Genomic DNA, 25332 nt, shown 5'->3' with positions numbered 1-25332 from the left:
TTTCTTTAGAAAAAAGTTCGACATTTAGTTTTCGAGTTAAAATGATTTTAAAAAATTGCGCTTTATTGTGCATGATAAAAGAACGACGAACGATAATATGAATTTTCTGCCGTGTAAAGATAGATAATTTTATTCTCTTCTAGGTATATATTAAGCAAATAACTTTTATTAACTTTCATTAAAAAAGCGTTCACAAAGTGTAAGAACGGACTGTTTTCCCACCATGATTTAGTAAAACAAAGGAAATAAGACTTGGTGAATTAAAATCCACTAAGTAGAAGCTGAGATACAGATATATACGAACGAATAGATATATACATACATCCGTACGGACATTCTCCAAAAACACTATTTTTCGACTACATATGCATCAAAACACACTTCCTACATGTTTTTACACAAACTTTAAAATTTACTATCTCAAGGCTTCCTTAGAAGAAAGCAATACTGATAACAATCATATATAAAAATATATCAATCAGCGAAACAAAAAGTAAAATATTAATGTAATCTATACTTTTGTTTTTCATATTTGATTCAACATATGAGAACCTATTGCATCAACGATGTTTAGTCAATGATCGACTTGTGGTTTTTATACATGCAAAAGGAATCTATTCAGTATTTAAAAAGATAAAATGTCTTTGTTTTATCTGTGAATAATTACTCATCTACATTATAATGGACTAATATTAATATTGAAAATCGTTTTAATAACACGGTAAGTCAGTAATAATTGTAAATTTCTAGTAAATATATTTGACTTCAAAATTAATTTATTAATTTGTAAAGTAAGAATAGTAGCAAATAATTTTTGCTTTCTGATAATAGTCTTCAGGAATTAGATCTCGACTTCAAACATATCCTGTTCCATAGGCTTTTTGACCCACGTACCTAGTTGCGCTCTAATGAATGCATCCTTCAGTTGCCGTTTTGCGAGCTGAAAAAATAAATATTAACACATTACTCTGTATGTATATATAAATTACACAAACACGCATATACGCGCACACACACACATACAACTCCGCTACGCCGGCCCCAAGCCCAGGGCCCTGTTGTGCAAGCAGCAGGGTAGGAGTCTCAACCTCGTTAAAATAACAAAGGGGCATCTGGCCCGGATGCTAGCACCTTGTTAAAGGGCTCCTTCCTAGGATACAGGATAGGAGAAGAAACCCCGAAAAGAAATTAAACATGATGAGTGAGTTAGAAACAACATTTCCTCAAGTGGGTAAGGCCACAGAGCCAAATCCCACCGACGGTTCCGATCAGGTGAAAGCTCCGGTGGCCGGCGTAGGCTCCATGGATTTGAGGGCAGGCCAAACTCACAAGGTTGTAGAAAAGAGCCAAAGAGAAGACCTCAAGATTTTGAAGGGTATAATCACCGGAACAACCAAGTACGCAAAAGGCAGGAGTAACGTGCATTGTCCGATAAAGACGAGCCTCGCGAACGCGTTAAAAGAGCTAGGAAAGATAGAAGAAAAAAGTACGTCCTTTTTGAAGGTGTCGGAGCTTCGCCTGGGAGGAAAATCTCTGGGATCAAGAACGACCAGTATGCAAAGTTTAGCGAGCATTGCCAGTGCTGGGAGTATAGACAGCACCTCGTCAATGACACAAATAGCAGACTACAGAAAAGCGCGGCAAGAAGCCATAAAAGTTCGCAAGGAAGAAGAGAACTATATAACAAAGAATAGAAAGCAGATGAGCTTATCGAGGACTGTCAGTCAGCACCAAATGACGTGAAACGCACCAAAGAACGTGCTAAACAACTTAAAGTTCTACAGATCCAGTTAAGGAGAAAGCACGAGAAAGGAAATAATAAAGATGCATGCTATGAATGTGACGTGGACTACTACCAAATTAGAGAGAGGCCGAGGAGTTCCTAGAAATGGACACATCCGCGTGGCCCTTGTAAGTTGTAGGATTAGGAAACGAGCAAAGGTAGTACGGTGCCACAAGTGCTTAGGCTTTGGACATTGGAAGGATGAGTGTAATGGAGTAGATAGATCGACCCTGTGCTATAAGTGTGGAGGAGCCGATCATCGCATAGCGCAATGCCAGATGGAAGCAAGCTGTTTTCTCTGCAAAGATGGACAAAAGGAACAAGGCTGCAAACATGTAGCTGGCTCTGGCAGCTGCATTGTATTCAGGCACGCCCTGGACACGGCGAAGAAAAAGGAAAGAGGAGCCTTCAAAAATAGCGATAGCAGAAGAAAAGTAGACGACTGCACGATGCAGTAAGAAGTAGACGCCCGGACGATGCTGAAAGAAGAAGATGAGATGACGACCACATCAAATAGAAGAGAGCAACAAGCCTTTCGCCTCCCCGCGAAGCACTACCCGACGGTCGTACCGCGGGGTTCAAGGGCACAAAAGATGGAGCTAGGCGCACCTTTACTAAGGGTCGGTAAGGGCAAAGAAGGGCGTTTCCTTTTACGGATGGATGTTTTTTTACCTGGCTGTAGGAGGGATGGGTTTAGTCGGTGCAAACCCGACACACGGCTGACGGTGGGGATGGGGTTGTTCCGACAACTCTAACAACAAAGCCAGCTATGGTCTTTCTAAGATTTTTCCTAATACCTCTTTCTCCAAGAGAAAAAAAACACACAGACATACACACACATTCACACACGCATATATATATATATATATATATATATATATATATATATATATATATATATATATATATATATATATATATATATATGTATATATATATATATATATATATATATATATATATATATATATATATATACATACATATATATATATATATAATATACACACACACACACACATGGGGTGATTCTCTGTGAAATCAAAGATGAACATTTTTTTGTCCCAAACGCTATATATATGTTCTATAGAATGCCCCTGGTTTCCGAAAAAAATTTTAGCGCGATTCTTTGACTTGGCTTCGAGTTATAGCTGGTCAAAGTTGGGGTTTCAAGTAATTTTTGCATTCTTTGCCTATTTTTAATGAGTTTTAGCTCTTAAACAACGCATTTTTTGATAAAAAACACACTGAATGTTTCCTTATAGCCTTTTATATATATATATATATATATATATATATATATATATATATATATATATATATATATATATATATATATATATATATATCTTCATGATTCCTAAGTATCTGGCTCTGCCTGAAAGACGTCGCTGGTACGATCATTAAATAAGGTCAGCTCTCCAACAGCTTTGACTGACTACCGCCCCATCTCTCTACTCTGTTTTCTATCCAAGGCGCTAGAGTGACTGGTGCACAGACAAGTCTCTGAGTATCTCGAAACAAGACTTCACCTTGACAATTTTCAAACAGGCTTCCGCGTTGGATACAGCACACAGCCCGGCTTATTAAGTTGACTGATGATGCCAGGCTTGGAATAGATAAAAAGAAGGTCACTCTTCTACTTTTATTTGATTTCAGCAAGACGTTTAATACTGTGTGTTACGTCAGCATACTCAGAAAGATATCCTCTTTTGGCTTTTCTAAGCAGGTTATTCGCTGGCTTGTATTTTACCTCACGGGAAGAAAGCAGACCGTCATTTGTGACAACAACTAACTCTTCACCTTTCTACCTCTAAGCACTGGTGTCCCACAGGGATCAGTTTCGGATCATCTGTTGGTCGCCTTGTACATCAACGATATAAGTTTCTGTCTAGATTCAGATGTGTCCTATCTAATCTAAGCAGATGACCTGCAAATATACAGCTAATGCCACCTTGAGGAGCTCGATTCTGGTTCTGTCAAGATGAGTGCTAACGCCGAAAGGATGAAATGGGCTGGGCTACACAAAATCACCTTAGATTAAATGTCTTTAAATCTAAGGCAATCGTCCTAGGCTCTTCCTACTACATACATGTTTTATCTACTGTTGCTAACACTTACATCAACATAGGGGGAGCCCGGTCGACTATAAATCCTCTGTGCGCAATTTGGGGTTGGTGATTGACTCCAAACTTACGTGGAAAGAGCACGTAATACAAATATGTAAACGTGCTCACTCTTTGATGTACCGGCTTTACTTCTTTCGGAAGAGTACCAACTTTGAGCTGCGCCAACACCTTGTGCAAGCGCTCGTATTTCCCATTATAGACTATTGTTCATTAGTATCCTGCGACCTGACCCAAGAACTAGACACTTAACTCCAGAGACTTGTTAACACGGGAATCCGTTACATCTATTGTGTAAGGAGGGACGAGCACATCTCCCCTTATAGGCGTGAGTTGCAATGTCTTACCACCGCTCGGCGTAGAAAGTACTTTATGGCCTGCTCTTAAGAAAAATCTTTAACACATCAGTGCTCACCTACATTCTAGCCTTCTTTGACTTCCACGTCGCGCTCCGCCTGTGAGGGGTGAGGTGATCCCCCTGGACATCCCGGCTTTTAAAACGAAGACGCTAAAGAATTCATTTTTTATAAGCGCCTAATATATCTCGAACTTGCTTCCATCACACCTTCGCTACATAATATCCATCTCACACGTCGAACAATTAGCTAAAAAATACTTCTTAGAACTGGAAAACACATAATCTTCACACAATCACCTACACTCTTTCATCTCATTTTATTCCATTCCACATGCTTTATATCTCGCACACTTACACAATCAATTTTTTTGCTATTTCTTTGTATACTTATTTTCAAAATGTACAGAAATGAAAACAAATCTAAATATAATATCAATTATATATCTATTGTATTATCGACTGAATACTCTGTAATTTGTATGTATGTACGTATTAGTCACAGAGCAAAATTAGAAGAAGAATCGAGTGAAGAAGAAAGAAAGATACACATGCTGACATTACTTCTGGGGTTATCTCTAAAGTGTCTCGAAAAATCTGAGGCACTTTGGATAGAAAAAGGGAGAGTGAGGACTCTCTCGAAAGTTCAAATGGCACCATGGAGAGTCATTTTCCACCTTGAGCTCCACAGTGGCTCGGGTGCGTGTCAAGGTCAGTTTTATCATTCACTATGGTGCCAGGGTACTACTTATATTAGGACCGCTTTTTATAGGTCTAAAAAACGCGGAAATCGTGCATGTTTTACAAAAAATATTATACTAAGCTTCTAGTAGCTATATCTTGAACAATGTTGATTGAAGTAGTAAAACAAGGTATACTTGTTACTAATGATTTATAATCTATTATTTTTGTATTATTTACATCGATACTAAGCACTATTGAGCGCAAAATTAATAAATGAATGCACAAACATAAATAAACGTAAATACGCATCGCGATCCCGCGCGACGATAAGCCAAAAGACAGTGACGGTCACTTCAAAAATGATGATACCGCACATGTGAAAGCTGCGTGCGCCATCTTGTTGTCTTCATTGTCTTTCACAAAGACTATCACCGTAAAAATCAGTGATCGTCTTGTTCGTGGCGATGTTCTCCCTACTGAAAAAAATCAGATGACAATCAACTAATAATCAGCTGATAATCATTATTTTTCAGCTCGAAAAACAAAAACATTATTTTTGTTTTTCAATAATTTAATTTAAACAAATTTTTTTTAATTGTTAAAAAATAAAAATTTTGGAGCTCACAGCCAGAGTTTTCGTGTTATCATCCTGATGGTAACACCAATACTGGCCCTCATTATTTGAAATTTATAAATTTTACTTATTTTAAACAACTTATAATAAATATATTAAAGGTTACAAATTTTGAATGATTATCACCTCATTATCACCTGATTATCATCAACATTTTATCTCACATAAACGCATATTTATAACTATCAGCTTTATTAAAAATACTGAGCCGAAATCACCTGATAATCAGCTGACGTTTTGGCATGATTATCAGCTGATTATCAGCTGATTATCAGTTGATTGTCAGTTTATTGTCATCTGATTTTTTTCAGTAGGGCTGTGCACCAAAATTTTTGATACTTATTATCATTTCAAGTTTCGCTGTGTATATTGTATACACAAATATTTTATACACAAATCAATTGTCATTAAAACTCTAAAAAAATTAACTTTTGAAAAAGTAAAAGGTTACATTCTAATAAATAAAAATAAAATTTTAGTTGTACACCAATAAACAAAATGAAACGGTCATGGCTAGTTACCTAGTAATTATCTTGAGAGTTGTTCCTAATTGATCATTATATAATTTAACTTTAAGTTAAGTAAGCCCTTTATTGACCAAACAAAATTTTATTGCTTCATTATAATTAAATATAATAAACTTGACTGGTTGATTAGTCTCAGTTCTTTGTTATCTGTTATTTCGTTGCGGAATATATCAAACTCGCCTAACCTTTTACTTTTTCAAAAGTTAATTGTTTTAGAGATTTTAGTCCTTTTCAGTAAATTTTTTTGAGTATTTCATATTTCTCCTAAAAATAAAATATAAGCATCTTTAGCACCTTTCGACCATGGTTTTTTTGTAATATTTTTATCACTAACATGAAATTATTTATTGTTCTGATACACTACCCTCGAATGATTTCTACACCTAGACACCGGAAACCAAGTACAAACTACCTAGACTTCGTCATCGGCCACCTTGTGCACCTAGACGCCGTCCTCGTATGATGTATTTGTCTAGACATAAAAAAATCACGAGCACACCCCCTACACTTCGTTATCGGTCACCCTGTACACCTTCAGACACCGCCTTCGAATTATTCCTACACCTAGACACAAAAAACCACGAAGCGCACCACCTGTACCTTGTCATCTGACACCCTGTACACTCTGCTAATAGCTGAAGATTAAAAAGGGTAAAGTTTGATTAATTTAAATTACATTTTAATTGTTCTTAATACTTCTAATCCTCGTAATTATTTTAGAAGAATCAATTTTAATACATTTTAATCGTACAGCAATTAATGCTTATTTTTAGCATTAATTTTAATCGTTTTCGATCCGCATTATCACTAACAATTTCATTTAATCTATTTCAATCTATTTTAATGTCCTTGAAATCGGTGAAAATAATGTGGCAATGACAGGTTTAATCCATTTAATTAAATTAAATTTATTAAATTTATTAAAATATCTTTCTTACTTTCAGTATTTTACATTTAATAAATGATTAAAAATTTTAATATTATACATGATCTATAAAAATAATATTTGATTGTAATCACATAACCTTACCACGATTAGTAAAAATTGATAATAATATATTTATTACTTACAGAATTATGTTATAGGTATGTGTTACAATGTTATAATGTCAGTTGATATAACGTCACAAATAAGAGTTTAACGGTTATTAACAATTTATTAAGTTAATACTACAAAAGATGTTAGAATGACTCTACTGGTCTATACGAGCACAATTAATTTTGAAATAATAGGCTATGACACTGTTCGTTCTCAAAATTTGAGATCCCTGAACAGGCGATCATAGTCTTCAAATTTATAAATATTTAACTGATTATATTGTATTAATTAAAGGCGGAGCATTTGAAAATGATATCATAGTAAGGCGAAGAAACCGACTCTACCGAGGTAAGATTACAAATATTCTCTGTAATAAGTATCTATTAGTATTATCTTTATTAGAATGATTAACATCAATCCTTGACTTGAATTTATTTATAAAAAAATATAATATAAATATATAATAAAAATATAATATACAAAATGTATGAAATATAAAATTTAACCTATACAAAGTGAGAAAAATCGCTGTACTCTCACCTTAAGTAACTGATCGCATTTGAAGTCGTGTACAATATAATTAAACATTTTTATATTTAAAATTATTATTTTTAGCACTAAAGTCGATCAACAATCTAATAATAGTTATATTCGTTACGTGTTAAATTATAAATTATTCAAAAAATTCAAACTTTTTAAAATACGCTAGAAATGCACGATTTTTTAAGCTACTTACATGTATATTTTTGCCAATATATAATATATAAAACATTTATTGCTATAGTCAGGGATGCAAAGCAACTTCCTGAGCCCATAGCTGAACCAATAGTTCGCGTTAGACGAAGGCGTCAAGTAAATGCTGCAGCACAAAATCAGGCAGGGAACAATGTTGAAAGGAGGCCTCGAGGCAGGCCTCGTCGCAATGCCAATGTCGATGCAGACGCAGAACGACCCGTTCCGCGCAGGCGAGGAAGGCCTCGACTCAGGGATCAGAACGTACTTCCTGAGCGAATCGACGAAGAACATGATGCAGAACATCCCGCTGCCGACGCAGAAGAACTTGCTGCCGACGCAAGACACCCTGCTGCCGACGCACCACACCCTGCTGCCGACGCAGAAGAACTTGTGGCCGCGGCAGCACACCCTGCTACCGACGCAGAACACCCTGCTGTTGTTGATGAACGTCCCGCTCCACGCAGACGAGGCAGGTCTCGACGCCGTAATCAAAATTTACGACGCCCTGAACAGGCCATCGGTGACCCCGACGATCATGAGCCACAGGAGATTCCCGATCGGCGAGTTGCCGAAAATTCTGCCGAACCTGATGCACCAATAGAACCTCAAGGAGAGGAAGTTATTGACGTGCCAGATTTTGAAGATCCCGCCGAACCCAACGTACTAATCCAACCTCAAGCAGAGGAATTCGTCGTGACGTCGTCGACGTGCCAAGGTTTGAAAACCTCATCGAACCTGTATTGCCAGTTCACCCCGATCACAATGCCAATGACGATGGCGCTGTACCAAGAAAAAAGAGAAAAACACGCCGAGGTGGTATGAGTAAGTACAATACCTTTTGATATTTATTTTTTTACGTACATTTTACTTTACCGGTCCCTCTATTGTAAACTTATTTTATAATGTTTAAAATTTTATAGAAACTAAAGCTTTTACCCGTATTTGTTATTTTATTCTAAAAGATATGGTAATCCGCTTATTCGTTGGGCTAACCATTGAGAGACCAATATGACGGCCAATAATATAATATTTTCATAACATTTAGATAGTGTATCGCTTGTAAATAATAAAACGTACGGAATTCCGATGAACTTCATGGCCAATTGCGTACCTAAACAATTTTACTTATGCATGTGAACGGTTCTAGATCAATTGTTGTTACATAACCAATTTTAATTTCAGTTTTTAACCATGTATGTCTGACCATCTAAGTGATTGTTTCTTTTTATGCGCGATTGTCACGTACGCACGAATTCGTCATCTGATTGGTTGGTCGGAAAAGGGGTGCATATAAATGAATCCCTAACCTATAAAAGTAATACTTGTCAAAACATTATAAGTATAACGTGCCAAGTGCGTCTAAAGTCGTTAGCATTATAAAAATATGTCCACCAGAACGCGCGAAACTATTCAATAGAACATTATTTTATTGCCATTTATTTTTAATTTTTAATTTCCACATTATTTTACATTCCAACACAATCACTCAAAGTTTTTCACATTTATCATTTTTACGACATTTTTATTGTATTGAACAATAAACAATTAAAAAGTATTAAAATCTTCTACTAATATTATATGTTAAGAACCATTAAATTAATCTAGATTAAAAACGATAACACTACATCATGATCCAGCGAATTTCAGACAATATAAAGAGTATTGCAACAGATTGAAAACGTTTCGATACGATCAAATTTTATACCAAAAATAAAGATCCATTACGATTATGCAAAACGATTAAGAATGACTCGTCGCCAGGTGGCGGATAAAAATTAATCCAAAGCCGAAAAAACAGATATTCAAGGCAGTTAGCTTTCGCTGCAAGTTCCTCTTTGCAAAGAAAAGGGAATCAAGCGACGGCCTCTATCACCAGCAAGCCAGCTCGCTTTCCGATCTTCGAAACCCGCCTGGACCATCAAAGCCGACCTTCGGCCCACAAAGTCCATCTGGACCAACTAAGACCATCTGAGCCAACGAGAAGTCCAGCGCACCAGCCTTCACGCGCAGTACAGCCGTCGGCGCGGACCAGCCGCCGACGCGCGCAAGCAGCAATGGCATTTCCAGTTTGAAGCCATTTTTTAATTCGAAGAATATATTGTTATTGAGTAGTATTGTGTAGTTATTAAAATAATATATTTATTTTGATGCGATGTAATGTATTAAACATAATACCGAAGGGATTAGATTATATTTACGACAGACAAAAGATCAGAGAAAAAGGACTAAATTTAACGTCAAGACACAACTACATCACTATAGACGATAAATCGAAAATTGCGAAATGTTCGTCATGGTGTCAGTCATAGTTTTTAGATGTTCTTTAGATCGAAATCTGACTATCAAATGAATTGATTTGAAAAATCTAAAAAAATTAACTTTAGAAAAGTAAAAGGTTAGGTGAGTTTCATATATTCCGCAACGAAATTAAAAAAGAACTACGGCGTGACCTAAAGGCATGGCAAGTTGCGTAGTAGTTATCTTGTGAGTTGTTCCTCGCTTCATTACGATTAAATATAATAAACTTGACATCGTTTGATTGATCTCAATTCTTTTCTATCTATAATTTCGTTGAGACGAATTAACATAAAAAATGCGCGATATAATATAGATGTTGATGTCACGTAAATTGAACTGCTTAGATTGGTTGTTATAGTTATAAAACAGATATATGACATTGTGATTGTTTTAACTCGGTTTTCTAATATATCTAATACAGGATCTGTTGCCATATTACGGCGCGTTTATCAAAGTTACTATGTCAGTTCTGTCTATTTATTCGTTAATACTATAAATAATTGTAAACTAATACAATAATTTAAGGGAATAACATCGAAGTCTTTAATTTAAGTTGAATATAATAATATAATGATATTAAATTTATAAATTAAAAAAATATTACATGAAAAATTATATTAACGTAGTAATATAAGCCATGTTTCATGGGGCGCGTGGCAGCATGGCAGCCGGCAGGGTAAATTGCGTACGTTATTATACTAATAATAAATAATATTTATTATTTTAATTGCGACCTCCTTGCGCCTTCGATGCACCTGAATTTATGTATTAATTCGAGGATTCGCCGTAGTCGCCGTACGTTTGGGAGCACGTGGGGAGAAAGAGAAGAAGAGCCCACTTTATTTTCTACCATTTTTTTGCTATAATTTACCCAACTCTGTCCTACAAAGCAGTAGCATACGCCTTCTATGCAATACCCACTCCATGCGCCACTCTCTCTCTCTCTCTCTCTCTCTCTCTCTCGCACCGCCTCGGTGCTCTCGCACCTAAACGGCGCGAAGCACTCTAGCCTCACCTCGCGTCTCACGGGCAGCCGACCCAGCGCTCGGTCTAGTCGAACCGCACCGGCAGAGACCTTCTCTCTTACCCCACCCCTCTCTTTTCTGTCGGCGAGCACACGCGCGCGCGCCGCTTCTCCTGCTCGCTTCTCGCTACGCCGCGGCTTTCCATTGGTTGATGCACGAGGTGCTGGTCGCTCCGCTGACGATCCGTTTTCCCTCTCGCTCTTTCTTTTTCTCTCGATCCCACGAGGCGCGTGGCCAATTCCTCAGCGCCGTTAGACGTTGGGTTTCGACGCTACGGACGCCGTTCCCGTGCGGTAGGCGTATGCCCCTTGTTTCGCGCTCTCTCACTCTCCGAGACATACGCCCCGAACTGCGTACAGCGATCTCCCTCGTGCACCCGCACTGCACGCACACACACCCGTTTCTCTCTCTCTCTCTCTCTCTCTCTCTCTCATCATCATCATCATCATCGCCCATCATCTTCATCATCATCAACATCGCCCTCGACATCAACTGCACACTCCACATGACTGGCGAGGCCTCTCGACAATGCGCCAGAGGCTAGGAGATGCTTAAGGGCGGTCTTTCTCACTGTAAACTCAATTAGGGCTCGCATTGAATTAGTCCGGAATTACTTGACGGAGCATCCGTCGTACGACGTCTTTGGCTTCGCGGAGACATGGCTGGGTCCGATTGTGGATGACAGCCTCGTTGACGTCGCGGGATATACTATCATCAGGCAGGATCGTAATGTTAATGGAGGCGGTGTTGCCCTTTTTGTGCGCAACGGGTTGAAAATTAAAAAGCTCGCTTCATCTGACACTTTGGGTATAGGTAAACCTGGAATTCCAGAGTACCTTTTCTGTAGCGTATAGAGGGGCGACTCACCTCCAGTATTGCTCGGAGTTGTCTACAGACCTCCAATAATTCCGATGCAAAAGGACTCGGACCTTTTTAGTGTCCTGCAGGACCTATGCGGTGATTTTAGTCATAAAATCATTATGGGTGATCTGAACTCAGACCTACTATCTGGTTCAGATGACGCTGCCACCATCAAGCGTCTAACTGAGGAGTTATCTCTTCAGATAATCCGACATGGTCCCACGCATCATACCTCATCTACTCACTCTTGGATTGACCTAATCATGACCGACGAAAACGACACGATCCTGGACTCTAGGAATGAGTGGCTGCCTACTTTCGGCAAGCATTGTGTCATAGATGTCTCGCTCGACATCTACTCTCCCACTGCAGTGAAAGAGCCTTTTTGTTACCGTGACTACAAGAGCATTGATACATCTACTCTTGTCGACCTCTTGTCTTGTTGCGACTGGACAGTCATGAATTCCATTGAAACCGATCTGGAGGGCGCTTTAAATGCCCTTAACAATAACACCGGCACACAAAATAAAAAAATCTTTATGTTTTTCGGGTCGCTTAATTCGAATATAAGGTCAGTTAGGCCCCATCACGTCAGGGTCAAGGTCAGTTGGAGGTCAAATTAAGAAGAAAAGGTTTAAAAAAGTTAAAATGCCATACATTTATGTTTTTTCGGTTGCTGAATCCGAATCCGGGGTCAGTTTTACCCGATCACGTCAGGTTCAAGGTCAGTTCGAGGTCAAATTGGGAAGTAACGGTTAAAAATATTAAAATGCCATATATTTATGTTTATTTGATCGCTGAATCCAAATCCGGAATCAGTTTGGCCCCATCACGTCAGGGTCAAGGTCAGTTGGAGGTCAAATTAAGAAGAAAAGGTTTAAAAAAATTAAAATGCCATATATTTATGTTTTTTTGGTCGCTGAATCCAAATCCGGAATCAGTTTGGCCTCATCTCGTCAGGTTCAAGGTCAGTTCAAGGTCAAACTGAGAAGAAATGATTAAAAGAAATAAAAATGTCATACATTTATGTTTTTTTGGTCGCTGAATCTGAATCTGGGGTCAGTTTTACCCGATCACGTCAGGTTCAAGGTCAGTTCGAGGTCAAATTGGGAAGTAACGGTTAAAAAAATTAAAATGCCATATATTTATGTTTATTTGGTCGCTAAATCCAAATCCGGAATCAGTTTGGCCCCATCACGTCAGGGTCAAGGTCAGTTCAAGGTCAAACCGAGAAGAAACAGTTTAAACCGATTAAAATGTCATATCAAAACTTTCCAAAAATGGAAAAAGATACCGAAAAATTGTAAAAAATCTTATTTAATCACATAATATCTTCCTTGTGTACAGAGAAAAGTTGCTTTCGTTTATATTTTTTTCTTATTTTGCTTTTTTTCCACTAGCTTAGTAACTCTCGATGTCTTTCTTTACTCCTTTTTTCTCTTGTAACGAACTCTTTGTACTTCAAATGACCTATGCAATGGGTTTCTTTTTCTCTTTTTGTTATTTGTTTTAATGTCTCTCTTCAGTGTCCAGCAAAAATCTGCCATCATGTTGACATTCCATCTTCCTTGGTATCGATTCTCCATTACACTTATATCTTGATGAAATCGTTCTCCCTGTTCTTCACTGACATCTCCTAGAAAAAGCTGCATGGCAAAGTTTTAAAACTGTTCGTGAGAACTTTTTGGGAAATAAAAAGAGTGAGAACTATCAGGAACTAGTTGAACAAATGTTGGAGAATTTCAAAAATTTGGGTTGCTTGATAAGTTATAAAATGCATTTCTTACATTCCCATCTTGATTACTTCCCTCTTAATCTAGGAGATGTCAGTGAAGAACAGGGAGAACGATTTCATCAAGATATAAGTGTAATGGAGAATCGATACCAAGGAAGATTGAATGTCAACATGATGGCAGATTTTTGCTGGACACTGAAGAGAGACATTAAAACATATAACAAAAAGAGAAAAAGAAACCTATTGCATAGGTCATTTGAAGTACAAAGAGTTCGTTACAAGAGAAAAAAGGAGTAAAGAAAGACATCGAGAGTTACTAAGCTAGTGGAAAAAAAGCAAAATAAGAAAAAAATATAAACGAAAGCAACTTTTCTCTGTACACAAGGAAGATATTATGTGATTAAATAAGATTTTTTACAATTTTTCGGTATCTTTTTCCATTTTTGTAAAGTTTTGATATGACATTTTAATCGGTTTAAACTGTTTCTTCTCAGTTTGACCTTGAACTGACCTTGACCCTGACGTGATGGGGCCAAACTGATTCCGGATTTGGATTCAGCGACCAAATAAACATAAATATATGGCATTTTAATTTTTTTAACCGTTACTTCCCAATTTGACCTCGAACTGACCTTGAACCTGACGTGATCGGGTAAAAGTGACCCCAGATTCAGATTCAGCGACCAAAAAAACATAAATGTATGACATTTTTATTTCTTTTAATCATTTCTTCTCAGTTTGACCTTGAACTGACCTTGAACCTGGCGAGATGGGGCTAAACTGATTCCGGATTTGGATTCCGCGACCAAAAAAACATAAATATATGGGATTTTACTTTTTTTAAACCTTTTCTTCTTAATTTGACCTCCAACTGACCTTGACCCCGACGTGATGGGGCCTAACTGACCTTATATTCGAATTCAGCGACCCGAAAAACATAAAGATAGATAGGTCTGATTTCTCGCGCAGACAACTTTTTTTATTTTGTGTGCCGGTGTAATCTAACATTAGCTATTGATGAATTGGCGCCGTTGAAAACGGTTTGCCCGCGTAAAAAGTATGCTCTTTGGTCTGGACCAGGGTTGAGGATTCTCATCGATAAACGCAATGCAACACTCAGGCGCTATGAACGCACAGGGGGAGCGGAGCTTTTCGATGAGGTTCTTCGACTCACCAATGAGGTCGACATGCGTTCTGTTCAAGAGCGTGAATCCTTCCTTCGCCAACAGCTCTCAGACGCTCTTGATGAGAATAGAAATATTTGGAAGGTAATGCGTCATCTCGGCCTCCTACCTGGGCGTAAGGAGGAGGAGTTTTTCGGTTTCACGCCGGGTGAGCTGAATGAGCACTTCGCGAGAATCTCGGCATCACCCCTCGAAAATATAGACAATGCAATGGACACTATTTTACTTGCAAGCGAGGAAGGCTTCACCTTCAGTCCAGTCAATATGAGCGACGTCGTCCTAGCTATTTCACACTTTTCCTCGCAAGCGAGGGGTGTCGACGGTGTTCCATGCGGGGTGGTCGTCAAGGCCCTCCCACTCATTGGCGAGTTTATTCTTAATCTATTTAACTGCTCCTTCGCTCAGGGGGTCTTTCCGAGTATCTGGAAGCAGGCACAATTAATTGCTCTAAGGAAGACCAGCGCTCCTTCCAATGTCACCGACTTTCGTCCAATTGCGCTGCTCTGCTTCCTCTCAAAGGTACTTGAGAAGATCGCTCACATCCAAATCACGGAGTATCTTAATAAAAATCAAATATTGGATCCCTTCCAGGCCGGTTTTAGTAAACACCACAGTACACAAACAGCGTTATTAAAATTGACCGACGACATACGAATAGCAGTTGACAAGAAGAAGGTGACGATTATGCTGCTATTTGATTTCAGCAAAGCTTTTGACACCATCTCACCTTCCAAATTACTATCTAAGCTGAATAGGCTGGGGTTCTCACGGTCGGCTCTCCTGTGGATCAAATCATATTTACAGGGGCGATCTCAGATCGTAATTTCAAATAAGAACGGTACCTCGGAACGGCTTGAAACCAATCTGGGAGTTCCACAGGGATCTGTCCTGGGACCCCTACTATTCAGTCTTTATGTTAACGACCTACAGAGTATACTTGACGGTAGTACAATTAAACATCTTTTTTACGCCGACGACCTTCAGATTTATCTACACACCAGCAAAGATAATTTTCAGGAAGGCGTGGCTCGATTGGCTGAAGCGGCGCGGCTGGTTTCTGACTGGGCGGGGAGCTCCGACCTGCGACTCAACTCTGGCAAAACTATAGCTTGCGGTTTATCAGAGGCTGCACCACTGAGACTCTCCACAGAAGGCTAGTCGAGACACTCATACAACCACACTTGGACTACTGTACTGTGACAATCCTGGACGAGTCTAACGAACAACGAATACGGTTACAGAGACTGAGCAATTCTTGTGTGAGATTCATTTTCGGGGTTAGAAGGGATGAACATATTAGTCCCTACCGGAGGCGTCTAGAATGGCTACGCACCGATTCCAGAAGGCTCTACTTTGAGGCCATTTTATTATACAAGGTGATTCGAATCGGTGAACCTAGGTACTTGGCCTCATGTTTCGTTAAATACAAGCCGAGACCCTCTAGCAGAGGAGTTCCTCCGGAACTAAGCATACCTACTGTGAACACCGAGACCGGGGCTAGAGCCTTCCAGGACCAGGGTGCTTGGTTCTGGAACTCTCTCTCTTCTACCCTGCGAAATCTACCATCCCTCGCCTCCTTCAAGGGGGCACTACGGCGACATCTGCTGGTCATCGAATCGTGATGACTCTGAACCCTCTGGCGCTGCGTTTTTAATCTATTCTGACTCGGCCTATAGGCCATAATAATTTTTCAGTATTATGTACTCTGACACTAAAGGTGCAATACAGATAGGTCTATGACCAAACCTCACGTGTACAGCGTAAAGTTAGAAAGGTTTATTGTGATAATTTATACTGTGATATTTAACATGATTAAATGTGATGTTTTGTGATGGTATTTTTACCAATATATTATTTTAATCTGTGTAGGACAACAAATTTTACCTTCTAAAATGCTGTAATTATATTTTTATATTCTCTCTTTGTTCGTTTGTATGAGACACAGTCTTATGTGATCACAACGAATTGTATTGTTTTTTGCTTTGAGCAAATAAAGATCTCTCCCTCTCTCGCGACGTCGTTCTTCTCGCCGCTTCGTGGAACGTCTCCGCGAGCTCACTGGGCCCAGGTTAACGGTTTAGTGTTAGCTATTTATTAAATAAAAGTTTATATATATTTCCTTTTTTTAAATATCATGTATTGTTTTTTATCATTAAATATATTTAGTCTTAATTAAAATGGTATATTTTATATCTAAGACGAAAATCACTGCTTAAATTTTTACTTGTCCAGTTTTTTAGGTTGTTAAATAATAACAAATTATTTTCGTGTATTTTACACGATAAAAATTGGGTAAAATTGGCCCGTAATTTAGGTTACACATTTTTTACTGATACATAACCATTTGACACTTATTATTATAGCGAATAGCGAAACAGGGTCTATGATACAATGCACTATAAGTATACAACAAATGTACTAAAACGTTTGTTGCTAGTAAATGTACTAAAAAGAAATTTTCATCTTCAGTAAACAAAGTCCAGGTGTCAAAATGATTCTGAGATTAACCCATTATAGTTATGATAAACGGTATATAGTGCTGTCATCAAAATTACAGTATGTTTAACCACAATAAACTTCGTTTATCATCATTAGTCATAAGTATATGATCTGCGTTAAAATTCCAGGAAGACCAAAATTACAAGTCTAGAAAAATTCTCTAGAAAATCCGGAAAGTGTAAAATTTCATTTTTACATAAAAATATTGCAAAATCACATCTTGAATGGCGAAATATGGTCTACTATACAATGCTCTAAGGATACAACTAATATACCAAACAAAATTTACACTTCCAGTAGACGATGTCCAGGTGTCAAAATCACCCCTCGAATAGCGAGACATGATCTATGATACAACGCACTAAACATACAACAAATATACCAACAAAAAAAAATTCACTTCCAGTAAACGATGTCCAGGTATCCGGATGATACTGAGGTTAACCTATTATAGTTATGGTAAATGATGTATGTGCCACCTTTAAAATTACACCAAGTGTAACCACCAAGAAACCTCGTTTATAATTATAAGTATATTATCAGTGTTAAAATTCCAGGAAGACCAAAATTTTAAGAAGACCAGAAAAATTCATTTCATCTTTATATTAAAATATTGCAATATTGATGCACTAAAGAAAAAAAATAAAACAATAGGAATATTTTTAGATAGTTTAGTTAGGACTCATGTGACAGTTAAAAAAATCTTAATTAGAATTGGAGCAATTTGAATAAATTGAACTGGAAATGACGTTTCGGAAAGAAATTTAAGCAAATTAATATTATCTAGATGTAGATGTAGATTTGACGCAATCCGACATCGATAGTCGGTAGGTCAGGAATTAAAAACCACGGCGAAAATTTATATTTTAAAGCTTCAGTGCGCGTCGCGAATAAACTATGCATTTATTTACAATACTCGAAGGGCGGACCGTGCACGTAAAGCGCTACATCGAGAGCGAGTACGGGATCGAGCACGAAGGCGAGCTCAGCTTCGACGAAATTAAATACAGGCTCGATCGGCTTATTGCGCACATCGGATGCACGTGCGTAAATTTGGCATGTCACAGCCAGTAGCACGAGCGGGAAGTTCTATAATTAGCGAAGCATGTAAGGCTCTTGGAAGCTAGGAGAGTGCGCGAAAAAGAAAAGTTTGCGCGGGTTCGGGAATGTGAGAAACGTGAAATCTCGAATCACGAGTTCGGTAAACAACGCGTTAGGCGGGAGCGTCGCGATAGAATTGCTGCTGAAAGAAGACGCGAATTTAGATGCTACAAATTATCGGCAGTAAAAAGATAAGTAATTTTATTCTCTTTTAGGTACATATTAAGCAATTTATTTTTGTATAACACGTGCATAAAAAAGATCATTTTCGGCGCCTATAAAGTGGACCGAAAATAGGGTTTTCCGAGCGTCAGACAAAATGTAGAGCAAGAGTCCTTGGTCATAATATATGTATAAATTAATCCATTTTCGCTCCCTAGACGGTAGAACGAGCCTACAATAATTTGAGAATCAGAAATCAACTTGATTTATTTTTTTTTATCTCCTTACTAAAGCTTTAAATCGTTGAAAACTTCTGAAACGATTTCCAAAATTTTGATTTAAATACATATATATGCATAAATATATATGGGACGTTTCACGTCAACCGGACCATCAGTGCACCCAAAATTTGGGTTAACCTAACAAGACGTTTGAGGTCTCAAAATGATCGTCTGGTAAAGGGCTTTTGAAAAAGTTCTGGCCTTTTCAAAAATCCAATGTGGCGCATAAAATATGGAGCCTGAAACCCACGTTTTCATAGCACATTCAACAAAAACCATAGTAAAAATGTTCTAATTTGTGAAATATCCCACCAAAAAGCATGTACAACTCATGATAGGACATATTATTGACAATACTGACGGAATTCCAAAATCAAAAATGGCGGAATCAAAATGGTGGACTTTATACCTTCACCAAACCCATTTTACCGCAACAAATGATTTTTGATCAGTTTAAAGTATCGATATGGGGGTTTTCAGGGTCACTGAATCTTATTTTAACCTCCGAAATTTTAAAATCCAAAATAGCCGATCCAAAATGGCGGACATTATACAACCACCAAAACTATTTTACCGCAATGAACGATTTTAAATCAGTTTAAAGTATCGGTATGGGAGTTTAAGGGGCCTCTGAATCTTATTTTAACCTCGAAATTTCAAAATTCAATATGGCCAATATAAACTGGCGGATATTTGTGATAACCCACCCGCAGGCTCTCTCGCGAAAAGCCCCTGCTAACGCGCAACCCACCGAACACGCCACGCACGCTGCAGCACTTATCACCGCGGCGCTAGTACCGCGGCGCGCCGCTAGGCGGCTGCACATGACCCACAAGTGAAGTAGCGTCGCGGAGGGCACATAAGGAGGCCGGGTCCAGCGCTGTACCTCGCCCCTCTTCCAACAGCCTAATGCTGCAAGTACACGGCTCGTGTCCAATGACAACTTGTGCAAAGACTTCAGCAAATAAAACTGTTTTATGGCAAAGGAATTTATTGCTTTCAAGTGATTTATTTCATCCCTCTTTTTTACCTACACCCCCAACCCCTTCCCACGTTTAGCAACCCATACAAAGGAATATTTTCTTCAAGGAATGCTTTCTTCATCGGCGACTTTTTCTCCAACAGTCTTTTTCAGGATAGTTGGTGAGCAAGTCTATCAGCGGCTTTATTCATAGGCGACTTTTTCTCCAACAGTCCTTTTTAGGATAGTTAATAAGTACATTAATAGATACATTGGCGACTTCTTCTTCAACATCCTTTTTAAGGCAGTTGTTGAGTAAGTCTTACTTTATCGGCAACTCCTTGTTCAACTGTACTAGCCGTAATTTTGTTATTTCTAACACTTTTTTTGTTTTGGTTGTGCTTTCTCATATCCTACAACAATGTCTTCTCCTGCGAAAAAATATCGTATCGATAGATGCGTTAATCCATTTGATATTAATACAGGACACAGCAAATCTCTTAGGAAGATCTCCAAAGAATTTCAAGATGTCTATCCTGATTATCCAACATCTTCACTGATTTGTGATACATCTAGAAAATCCTTTTACAAACTACATGATTTGTCATCTCCAAACGTCAGTATGAGTGTTGATTTTGAATCAGAGACTGACTCACCTTCGGTTTCAAACACGGATGCACCTATGCAAGATGATCTTACAGATATTTTAACTGGACTTAAAAACAAATTCCAATCCCTGCCGGAGAACGATTCATTACGTGTCAGTATTCTTACTAATTTGCCCGAACACTGGGCAATACTTAAAATTATGAACCAATTTGGTGTGTCTCACAGAATGGTTCGTAAAGCAAAACAGTTAAGAGAATCAGATGGAGTTTTGGCTTCTCCTGTTGCAAAACGTGGAAAAACATTACCTGCAGAAACTACTCAGAAAGTTGAAGATTTTTACGAAAATGATCTTAACAGCAGAATTATGCCAAATAAAAAAGATACCGTCAGTATTTATTTATATGGTGAAAAAATAAAAGTGCAGAAAAGATTATTACTTACTGATATTAAGAACCTTCATAATCAATTTAAAGAACAGTTTCCTGAACATCCGATTGGGCTTACCAAGTTTGCGGAACTGAGACCAAAATGTTGTGTCTTTGCAGGATCCTCTGGTACATACAATGTATGTGTATGTACGATACACCAAAATTTCAAGGCGATGATTGACGCAGTAAATATAGAAAAAATTTCAAACAATATTCTAAAGAATTATAAAGATTGTTTGAATTTCGTTCTATGTGAGGATCCCAAACCAAGTTGTTATTTGAATGAATGCAAATTTTGTCCGGACATTCAAAAGTTTTCAAATTACGTTGAGAACATTATGGATGAGCACAATATTGATCAAGTCATCTTCAGCACGTGGCAATCAACCAATAGATACACTTTGATAAAACAATGCCTAACATCGCAAGAATTTATTGAAACTTTATGTTCTAGCCTAGAAAAGTTGATACCTCATCACTTCATCGCTAAGGAACAATCAAAGTTTATTTCTGGGAAGAAAAATAATCTATAAACTAACTATGCTTTTACAGCCCAAGATGCTGCACAGGCATTTCATTTTAATAATGATCAAAGTACGATTTTTCCTGCTGTTGTTTATTATAAATCTGAAGGCAAGCTAAAGCATTTCAGTACAGTATCTATGTCCGATTGTACTACTCATGATGCCACTGCAGTATACAGAATGCAGCAAAAGCTTATACCTGAAATTCGCAAGGTTTGTCCCACAGTAAAAAAGGTAATATATGCTACTGATGGTGCTAAACAGCATTTTAAAAATCGTTATCAAATGAGTAGTTTAATGAGTCATAAGAGAGATTTTGGCGTTGATGCTGAATGGCACTGCTTTGCAACAGCACACGGAAAAGGTAGTTGCGATGGAGTTGGAGCGATAGTAAAGAGAGAAGCTACAAGAGCGAGCTTACAAGCTGCAAAAAATAAAGCAATTCTAGATGTTAAAGCTCTTTATTCATGGGCTAATGGGCGATCATTCAATATAAAATTTTTCTTATACACCAAAAAAGATCACGAACAAACTCGTCAATTCCTAACAAAGAGATTTAAAAACTGTCCACCTGTCACAAACATACAAATGGGGCATGGATTTACCCCAGAAAATAATGAAACGTTGAAAGTCATGCATTACTCAAATGCCAATGAACCTAGGAACAGAGTAATTTATGATATCGGCGAAAGCCATTTATCACCAGTAAAAACTCCACGAACGAGGAGCCAGAATTGATAAGAGTGCACAAAATGTCATTAAAGATTGATTAATTTGGCTAAATTATATATTTTTTTCATCCACGCAGGCATATACATATACACAGAACAATAGAAAAATGTAAGTGCAAAAACCGCAGACAGATAATTCAAAATCTAATAGACCGGAAAAATATAAGATTCATGTGCACAAATACTGATTCCGATAATACATTTATAACTATTTACCTCACAAACCCCCATACCGATACTTTAAACTGATTTAAAATCGTTCATTGCGGTAAAATAGTTTTGGTGGTTGTATAATGTCCGCCATTTTGGATCGGCTATTTTGGATTTTAAAATTTCGGAGGTTAAAATAAGATTCAGTGACCCTGAAAACCCCCATATCGATACTTTAAACTGATCAAAAATCATTTGTTGCGGTAAAATGGGTTTGGTGAAGGTATAAAGTCCACCATTTTGATTCCGCCATTTTTGATTTTGGAATTCCGTCAGTATTGTCAATAATATGTCCTATCATGAGTTGTACATGCTTTTTGGTGGGATATTTCACAAATTAGAACATTTTTACTATTGTTTTTGTTGAATGTGCTATGAAAACGTGGGTTTCAGGCTCCATATTTTATGCGCCATATTGGATTTTTGAAAAGGCCAGAACTTTTTCAAAAGCCCTTGACCAGACGATCATTTTGAGACCTCAAACGTCTTGTTAGGTTAACCCAAATTTTGGGTGCACTGATGGTCCGGTTGACGTGAAACGTCCCATATATATACTATTGGGGCTACGCACCCCCGCTCGCTTCGCTCGCCAACCCCCCATATTAGTGTCTGCGTGTTTTTTGTTTTCAAAATTTAATTTTCATGATCTGATAATTACGTTCTGGTTAGTTAAGAATGAAAATGTATCAGGATAATACAAAAGATGAACTAAGAGATAATAAAATTAGATAAAATAATTGTAAATTTTCTACCATTAATCAATAAACATTAATAATGCAATGATTATTTTTATTTTATAAACATACCAATTTCGCCCAATTATTAAGCACAAAAAGATAGTATACTACAAATCTACAAAGTATTACACGTGTAATAGACATATAATCATATGTATTACGCATTAACATGTTATTATAGCATTAACAAACCATGCTTAAATTAAACATGTAGTTTAGTATGTCAATTGTGATTACTTTTATCCGTAAACCTTTTCAGACAAATTAAACATTTGTACTTTTATTGATACTATGCGCTCGCATGTGAGTCGTCAAATATTGTTTATATTTATATTTATATTATTGTTACATTAGCAAAAGGTTTTAGAAATCGTTTATTGCATTCATGCTTAGGATTCTTAAGACTTGGACTTGTTTCATCGTGAGGTCCATGAAGCATATGTTTAATAATTAATTTCTTGAGATTTTCATTATTTGAAATTATTTCAGCAGATTGTATATTTATCAATTTGTTCTGAGGTTATTAATTTGTTGTCAGGATGTAACGTTATTAAAATATGTGCATGTGGTAAACCTCTTTTTTGAAATTCAACTGTATAAACATAAGCTAATACTTTACCAAAAATCTTTTTTTCCGTTATATCATTCATAATTGATTGTAATTTTGTGTGAAATAGTCTAACAGTGATATTTGGTATATCATTTGGATTTGTTCTTTTTGGAAATTTTTTTAAAATTAATTTCAATTCTTTCCATTTTGGATTGCACGTTACGGTTATGAATAAATCTGGTCTACCACATTTTCTCATTATAGCCATTGCATCCAGATAATGTTGTTGCATATATCTAGGACCTTCGATGTATGTTGATGGTAGTATATAGAGATTTCCAATTTATTCTTTTTTTTCAAAATTATTAGAAATATTTGAAGAATTATTGACAACTGCATCTAATAAACCTTGATAACATTCTATCATTAATTGTTTTTGGTTATTACTTAAAAAGTTTAAGCGATTGTTTTCTATCATTGCATAACTGTGTATGAAAAATTGTTGTGTTCGTCTTCCTGCATACAATAAAGGACAAAAAAATTTTAGTACTCCAGCCTAAATCACCTAGCGGAAACATTATTGGAAAAACCATTGGATCGACGAATTGCGATAATTTATTCAAATATTTATTTTGTGGATGATTTTCTGGTAATTCTTTAGGGTATATACAAAGATCGTAATTTTCTGGGAAACCTGAATCTGAAAAAATAATTGCACCACACTCAGCGGTCACTGGTTTGTTATATACATGTTTCTCTTTTCCGTCTTTTCGTAAAAAAATCATTTTATAATTTGGTAGATTTAGAATATTTGAAATTTGGTGCAAATGTTTATAATTTTTTGCTATGGGATTATTTTTGAAAACATTCGTCAAAGTTTCGATGTGTGATTTAATCAATTTTTATTTCTATCAGAATTTAATCTTAGTTCAACAGCTTCCTGATCATCATATATAAAAACTTGACTATGTTTTGGAGTATTGCTATTATCTAATTTCAAAGTACTTGGAGTTACATGACAAATTTGACCTTGTATTTTAATATTGTAAACAGATTTTTCTTTTTGTTCTATCTCATTACTTGTAAAAGATGCAAAACTAAAAAGATTGTTATAATATCTAATTAAATGTCTAAAATCTCCATCATATAATAGAAGATTTTTTAGATTAGCATCATATTCACTTAAAGGACTTAAAGAAATTTTTCCATCATTACAACAATTTGATTTTTATTTTTCTTCTTTCCAAAATTTAGCAGAATAATAGTTGCATTCATAAGTCATTTCACTATAATTTAAAGGCTCAACAAAAAACTTATCATTAGTTATGTTATTATTTGTTGTGCATGTTTCAATTTTAATATTTTTTTGTTTTTCTTTATATAAAGTATAAGAAATACTTTTTAATTTTTTGTTTAATATCACGATTTTCGTAATTTGCTAAATAGTATAGACCAGAATCAATGTTTCCTGTAATAAATAATGCTAATTTCAAATTAGTTAATGTGTTTCCAAAAATTAACATGTAATTTGAATTATTAATAGTGATATTTAT

At 36.8% G+C, this 25332-nt stretch overlaps 1 protein-coding gene across 13 annotated transcripts in view; it reads right to left on the bottom strand.

Annotated features, from left to right (window-relative positions):
- Positions 1-624: 624 nt before the first annotated feature.
- Positions 625-25332, bottom strand: part of LOC100114127 (double-stranded RNA-specific editase Adar) — a 266817-nt gene continuing 242109 nt past the window's right edge. For 12 of the 13 annotated variants that reach the window (XR_004345162.1, XR_004345160.1, XR_004345161.1 and 9 more), the window contains one exon: positions 625-940. Coding sequence is in view for 10 of the 13 variants with exons in the window: in XM_031921463.2 (XP_031777323.1) it covers positions 842-940 (99 nt within the window). In the remaining 3 variants the exon portion in view is untranslated. The remainder of the gene's footprint in view (positions 941-25332) is intronic. The other variant, XM_031921471.2, reaches the window with a different exon arrangement.

The sequence above is a fragment of the Nasonia vitripennis genome, assembly GCF_009193385.2.
Source record: "Nasonia vitripennis strain AsymCx chromosome 1 unlocalized genomic scaffold, Nvit_psr_1.1 chr1_random0012, whole genome shotgun sequence".
Lineage (NCBI taxonomy): Eukaryota > Metazoa > Arthropoda > Insecta > Hymenoptera > Pteromalidae > Nasonia > Nasonia vitripennis.
The sequence above is the reverse complement of the archived record's forward strand: the minus strand, read 5'-3'. Positions and strand labels throughout refer to the sequence as shown.